Here is a 7,586-nt window from a genome sequence, read left to right on the forward strand (position 1 = left end):
ACTTGTCTGTAATTTTATTGCAAATACAAGTAGTTCACATCATCTGTTATAAAACGTCCGGACAAAAAAGAAGTTTAAATGCTCTGTTATAATACGTCCGCACAACAAAGTAGTTCACGTCATCTTTAATAATACATCCGCGTAGCAAAATATTTCACATCGTCTGTTATAATACATCCGCACAAAAAAGTAGTTCATATCATCTGTATTTAACGCCCGCACAACAAAGTAGTTCACATCGTCTGTTCTTATAAGCCCACACAACAAAGTATTTCTCATCATCACAAGAAAGTATTTCGCACCATTTTGATCAGATGGTTTTATAACATTAAAGGACTATGGAGGCTATTCGTTGCCAAAAGTCTAGACGTGTAATTCCCACAATGTGCTTCTTAATCGTACTAAAGATCTCTTACATTTGTCAATGTAGACGTGCTATTTGTTGTTTCTATTCGTCAGTTTTTTCGTATTGATTTGTCATTTGTCATTATAGTAGTCAAAATGTATATTTGTCAGATCTACCCTGTATAAACTCACCAAAACATAGATCGTATAACTTGGCTTTAACAATATGATGATGTAATTTAGAAAACCGGATCATGCATATGTAAAACTGCAATCCTACAGTCCACACTCGCATTCGTAAAATGAACATTTGCAGTCCAACAAGTCCAGGTTCACAAAAGTGAATTGACAAGTTCAGAATTACAAGGATAGACGATTTTGCCTATACCTTATATGGTAAATGTCACCGAAAGAAACGAAGGTGAATGGGCAGAGCTAAAGAATTGGATTTTCTTTCGTTTATTTCTGTCGAATCAAGCAAGGGAGATAACATCTTCGCCTACTTCCTGTAAATTCCCGGTTGTAAGTCCGAGTACTCTCTCTTTATTTCACAATAAAAACTAAAATTAACTTTTAGATTTATACTGCCACTGTCAGGTTTTTTTTACTTATATACCCAAGCAAGCAAAAATTGTTCATTTATTTTATTTACAAGTGGACCATGGGCGGGTCGTTCAGTGGGGCATGTGTCCCCCCCCCCAGTTGGCCCGCAAGTAAACTTTATGGTTAACTTTTTTGTCAATATTTCTCAGAAAAAAGTACTTTATTACGCCATAATGTACCAATTCAGACTAAATATATTTAAAATATACCAGGGGGATTACCCCTTAACCCCACTTCCCACATTTAAACATATTGATGTCATGCCCACTCGAGGGATCATGTCCAAAAAGTTGTGCCCCTAAGTAACGCAAGTCCCTGTTCAAAACCTGCTCCAGCAAACCCAAAACAAAAACAAAAATAGTTGTCAACACGGTCAATCTGTGAGAGTGCAGCTTTAAAAGAAAAATAAGACAATGGGGCTTTTCATTCTTGAAGTATAATTTAATGCTAATGACTTACATTTTGTTGTGTTTGAGTCAAGTATCATTTTGCATACATCTTATTTCATGTCATATGTGCGTATTAATTACTATCATATAGACAAAAACATGTTGTAATATCATATACTATTTTATTCGACATGAAATAATTTATAATCCATTCTGTTTCCAAATCATAGTCCATAATGTCATAATATAGATGATTCGTAATGTCCATAATAAGGTTCGCAATGTCCATGGTCCAAAGTATCCATAATTGGTTTAAATAGAGCCGAGTGATAGCGGAAATTTCCGAAAGACGTAAGGAAGAGTTAAGACATGGTTAAGGCGGAGCTATCTATAAATTAAATTAAATTCATCTCGTAAACATGTTCAACTGCGAATGAAAAGTCACCACCATACAATGTACTTTGTAGAACTACGAACTGAAATCTGTATTTTACACACCGCAATGTAAAACTCGGCATGTGACTTTAACAGAATGACGTGTGTTTACCATACACAACTTTATAAACACGACTGAATCGTCTGTTGAATAGATGCAACGAGAATAAAACTCCAATCGGTACAATGAAAATGTGCAGTGTAAAATGTAAACATACAACCGATGAGTTGGCGGTTGTAAAATGTAAATTGGTAAATCATCAATGTTACAAACCTAAAATACACACATACACGTCTGGACTTTTGGCAACATATGGCCTCCATACAGGACAGCTATACATTTTCGAAGGGTGTGATGGGGGGGGGGGGGGCTTCAGTAGCATACACATCCTCCCCGAGAATACATATGTAAGGAAAAGTATTGAAATGGTCATAGCCTGAACAGGTTAAAAGAGATATCCTAACAATACAATCATTTGGTCGGTATGAAACGCATACAACATAGACATTATGAGAGTTACGCATACAACATACTGATAGAGTTACGCATACAACATAAAGATAGAGTTACGCATACAACATAGTGATTATGAGAGTTACGCATACAACATAGAGATAGAGATACGCATACAACATAGAGATTATGAGAGCTACGCATACAACATAGAGATAGAGCTACGCATACAACAAAGATATAGAGTTACGCATACAACATAGAGATTTAGTTATGTATAACATTTAAAGATAGAGTGACGCGTACAATATAGAGATAAAGATACGCATACAATATAGAGATATAGCTACGCATACAATATAGAGATATAGTTACACATACAATATAGAGAAAGAGTTACGCATACAATATAGAGATAGAGCTACGCATATTTTTAGAGATAGAGTTACGCATACAACAGAGAGATAGAGTTATGCATACAATATAGAGATTTAGTTACGCATACAATATAGAGATAGAAATACGTATACAATACAGAGATAGAGCTACTAAGACAACATATAGATATAGTTACGCATACAATAAAGAGATAGAGTTACGCATACAACATAGAGATAGAGTTACGCATACAATATAGAGATAGAGTTTCGCATACAACATAGAGATTATGAGAGTCACGCATACCAACATAGAGATAGAGTTACGTATACAACATAGCGAAAGAGTTACGCATACAACATATAGAGATAGAGAAACGCATACTAAAATAGAGATAGAGTTAGGCATACAGCATAGCGATAGAGTTACGTATACAATATAGAGATAGAGTTACGCATATAACATAGAGAAAGAGTTAGGCATACAACATATAGAGATAGAGTTACGCATACAACATAGAGATGGAGTTACGCATGTAACATAGAGATAGAGTGACGCATACAACATAGAAATAGATTTACGCATAAAACATAGAGATTATGAGGGTGACGCATACAACATGGAGATTATGAGAGTTACGCATACAACGTAGAGATAGAGTTACGCATACAACAAATGCGAAGAAGGGTTTTCCGGTCAGCAGCAAACTTGATCCATATGTGTATGGGCACAATAGCTTAGGTAGGTTTGAAAACAAGACATGCCGCATGACACTATAATCATTTCAGAGTTCAGAGTATGGCTCTTGATTGGCTTAAAGTACACAGACTTTTGTTTCCCAGGCTGTAACTCGAAAATGTTTTGTCAGATCGTCACCAATCTTGGACACTATTGGTATGGGCATAATACCTCGGCTAGGTCCCACTTACTTCTGATTTATGTCACCAGCTTTGGTAAAATTATACCAAGTTGACCGGAAAAGAGCTTTCCGAGTAAGACAACTTTGCCGCAGGTGACGAGTCTTTCAATACCAAAATTGGACTGGTATGGGGTCACCAGGCACCGACATATCATATTATGGTTATAACGGCTTTCACTAGACTATCGAATACCTTGCTCAACCTGAAACGGCGACGCGGAGCAACTGGCACCAATTTCTCGAAACTTCTTAAGCTTAACAGGCTTAAGTAGCTGATTTCAATTAGCGAAAATAATACTTAAATTGAATTTTTATAAATGAAAATGGTTTATTGTGATTATCAACTTTCCATACTTAATTGTAATAGCCTATCCAATCATTTATTCTCAGCCATCATAAAAGTACAACTGAATTTATTAAGACAATGCAAACCATATGTTTGATCAACCTATAGTCTAGCTCACATTACTACACTTATGATTAGAAGTTGCATTACATTTTATATTATTTGCTTATCATGTGAAATTATGGATATGTACAAGTCAGGTAAGTGTAAACTACGTACATCATAATGACTCAACTGACTGAACTTGTACAGACTGATAAGAATTGAAATCCTTAAACAATAGTATAACTTATCTGGCATCTATTTCACTTTTTGAAAATGGTCGCTTCGGGCACAATTTGCTTGGTTGTGGTGTTGCTTTTTACACAAACCGAAGCTGAAATGAGATATTAAACAGAATCACAAAATTAGAAAATGAATGCAATAAACTGAATTCAAATGTCCGCGTTTTGCAATCAGAGGTCGAGGGGCTGAAAGCGGAAAATAAATGGGGAAAGGAGCAACTACAGCAATTGACGGACGCCATGTTTACTACAGAAGGTAAATGACGTACACTTATTTGCAATTAATAACATATTCGTGTAAGCATGTTTAAATTCGATATATATACATTATCGTTCTTATTGGTCGTTTGTTCGTAAACTCCAATATGACATGAACACACATTTATATTCGATAGAAATAGGGCGGAATATATTATTTCTTTAACAAGTGATAAAAAAATATTAATTCGTTATCAAAACTAAGTATTTCTACCGAAAACATGCTCGCTTGTGTCACTTTAGGGTCTCCGTAATATTGAATAATTTAAATTATAATTTTGTGGACGTACAATGATTGATAAGACGCAGGGAAATGCAAAAGTTAATTTTCATGTATCGTCAAAAGTTCGGTAGCTTGCCACAGCATCTTCGCGAACAAATACCACAGACAATTGAACAAACAACCAATTATCCGCTTCGAAACAGATATAATTATGTCACCATACCTAGACGTTTAAGTATTTACTCGAAATCAACAATCCCATCTTCCATAGATTTGTGGAGCCGGCTTGATGTTCACCTTCGTAACAGTAACACGCTTAATGAATTAAAGGCACGTTTAAAAGATAGATACAAAGGCTCAATTGTTCCGAAATATTATCTTGTCGGGGACAGACTTTCAAATACCCACCATACAAGAATCAGAAATGCTTGTAGCAACCTTAATGCACATCTCCACATAAACTTTCTTCGTGATAATCCTATTTGTGACTGTGGACAAGGCACAGAAAATGCAGAACATTATTTCTTTAAATGTAGTAGATACGGCGAAGAACGCGTGTTATTTTTCCGAAATACTCGAATATTTCATCCTTTAAGTACATCAAAATTATTATTTGGGATAGAAAATAACGCAGTCGATGAAAACAGTGTGCTTTTTATTGAAGTTCTCAAGTAGATAAAATTACCGAAACGTTTCAATTGATATCACCCTCAATCACGATATAAATGGTCTGGGATGCTATTACATTGTATTTTTTTTCTTTTTGTGGCAACCAATTCTTCTTTTTTTCTCTAAAGTAATTAACGTTTTCTACTTTTCTAGTTACGTTTAATCATAGATTTAAACGACATTGACGCTATATTGACGCCTGGGAAGGGCTGAAACTAATGTTGTATTAACTTGTAGCCCAACCCATTTGTTCTTTTTGTTTTATTTTACTGTAAATGTACGTGTAAATTGTATGCAAAATAATTCTGTTTACAAAAGAGCAATAAAATATTATTAAACTATTGATAAGAATCGTGGTACGTTTGAGCGAAAATGGCCCGAGGACGTTGGTATAGTATAGATCATGTAAACAGTTGTGCTGTTATTATGTAATGGTTAAAGATTGTTAATATGTACTTACCAAAATAAATAGTTCGATGTGACACAGTAGCATTTTTATAGGTCGAAATCATACTTTGTAAACTACCCACTAACTGGGTAAGCCACTGTGTATATATACCGCTTCACCTGATTCAATTAATACTGGCTGACTGCTGATTTACTGAAATAAATGTGTTGGAAAACTTGAGAAATACTGCCTCTTCATTGGACAAAATAGTATGTTGGCCACTAAAATACTGTTATTGTTTGAATTTGAACAGTATCATTTGTTGTTTTTGATACAACAACATTTTATACAGAAAACTAGTGTATATTATGAAAAGATGAAATCCGTTCTGGCTAAAAATGTAACAACTGTATGAATATCAGATATATTCAATATCTATGAAAGCAGTTGCAGTTACTATTTCCAATAACTTCAAAACTACACCAGGTGAACTGCGAACACGCCGACAAGGAAACGAGGAAACTGAGATTGCCTTCTTTGCCACGATCCGTACAGCCCAGCCCCATCTAGGCCAAGGTCAAACCGTCATATTTGACAACGTGGTAACGAACATCGACTCGTCCAATTCTATTGGCGGATACAACAAAAACACCGGTGAATTATGCTTCAACTATTGCTTAGTTTTAATACACGCTGTTAGTATAGTGTGTCTCTAACGTTTTTATTAATACAAATGACAATGTCAGAAACATATTTTACAACTGTTATAAGGAAATACTCAACAATTCACAGGTAAAACAATACGGAATGTTTCTAGCACAATTTAGACTCTGGCAAATAGCAATCACCTTGTCCAGCAACGTCGTCCGCGTCTGCGTCGTCAGTGTTGTTTCCGATGAATTTATTTGTGAATGACTTGTTTTATTAATCTCATTTGGTATGAGCATTCGACATGATATTAAAGCAAACAACCGCTATTGATTTTCTGGTCAGTTGATTAAAGTACAAGGTCGTGGTGACCTTACATAACAAATAGTACTTGATCAAGAACTTGTGAACATCTAATTGTAGCGTCTTCAAATTTTGTACACACATTGATCATATTCAGTAAATGAAACATATTGATTTTTGGATCAGTAGGTCAACGGAAACAGTTATTTTCAACTCTACTTGAAACTTAGTTTTGAATCAATAAATTATGACTTACATATTGTGGAGTCTTCAAACTTTAAACAGCTTGCGATAAATAACCGTTGAATGGATTGATTTAGACTCTCTATTTTATGTTTAGGCATTGACCATGTCATGTTTATTTTGCGTAAGTATATCGAAGGTCAGGTTCGTGGAGAATTTGTTGACAATACTAGAAAATAAATCGTTTAATATATCCAGGACGTTTGACCCTAAGGTCGTAACACATAGCAGGACTAAAAAGTAGGAGGAATGTTATACAGTATCCAAGGCCAAAGTGACTCCGTTGCATTAATTGTAATTAAATTGAGCTCGACTATGGTGAGCGCTCATGACATATCACAATACCCGTACTTAAAATCGTGTATACAATCGTAACATGAAACATTTTGTTTCAGGTACATTTACTGCACCTGTTAATGGACTGTATGTATTCTCTGCAACGCTTCTCACAGTTTATGATCAGACAAGCCATGCAAGCTTCTTCAAGAACAACCAACGACTCACCGTTATGTATTTCCATGGATATACTATGCATGATCTTGACAAAACGTCACAGACAATTGTCCTTGCCCTCAAACATGCAGACACCATTTCGATAAGACAAACTGAGAACGACAAAAGCTATTTCCCTGATGACCACTGTTTGTTTTCTGGCTTTCTTCTCAGGCAGCACTATTCTGGTGTAATTGTTGGGTGAACTT

The 7,586-nt window shown here is 35.3% G+C and overlaps 1 protein-coding gene across 1 annotated transcript; it reads left to right on the forward strand.

Annotated features, from left to right (window-relative positions):
* The first annotated feature begins 4,050 nt into the window (after window positions 1-4,050).
* Window positions 4,051-7,582, forward strand: LOC128237756 (complement C1q tumor necrosis factor-related protein 6-like). Its single transcript, XM_052953340.1, has 4 exons — window positions 4,051-4,069; window positions 4,329-4,409; window positions 6,178-6,345; window positions 7,281-7,582. Exons 1-4 carry the CDS (start codon window positions 4,051-4,053, stop codon window positions 7,580-7,582), a joined length of 570 nt encoding a protein of 189 aa, XP_052809300.1.
* Window positions 7,583-7,586: the final 4 nt, after the last annotated feature.

The sequence above is a fragment of the Mya arenaria genome, chromosome 6 (genome assembly GCF_026914265.1).
Source record: "Mya arenaria isolate MELC-2E11 chromosome 6, ASM2691426v1".
NCBI lineage: Eukaryota > Metazoa > Mollusca > Bivalvia > Myida > Myidae > Mya > Mya arenaria.

Bases quoted from the DNA above. Each gene is read 5' to 3' on its own strand.
- LOC128237756 (XM_052953340.1), top strand. The intron at 4,410-6,177 runs GTAAATGACGTA...AAACTACACCAG, and splicing joins CGCCATGTTTACTACAGAAG to GTGAACTGCGAACACGCCGA. The intron at 6,346-7,280 runs GTGAATTATGCT...ATTTTGTTTCAG, and splicing joins CGGATACAACAAAAACACCG to GTACATTTACTGCACCTGTT.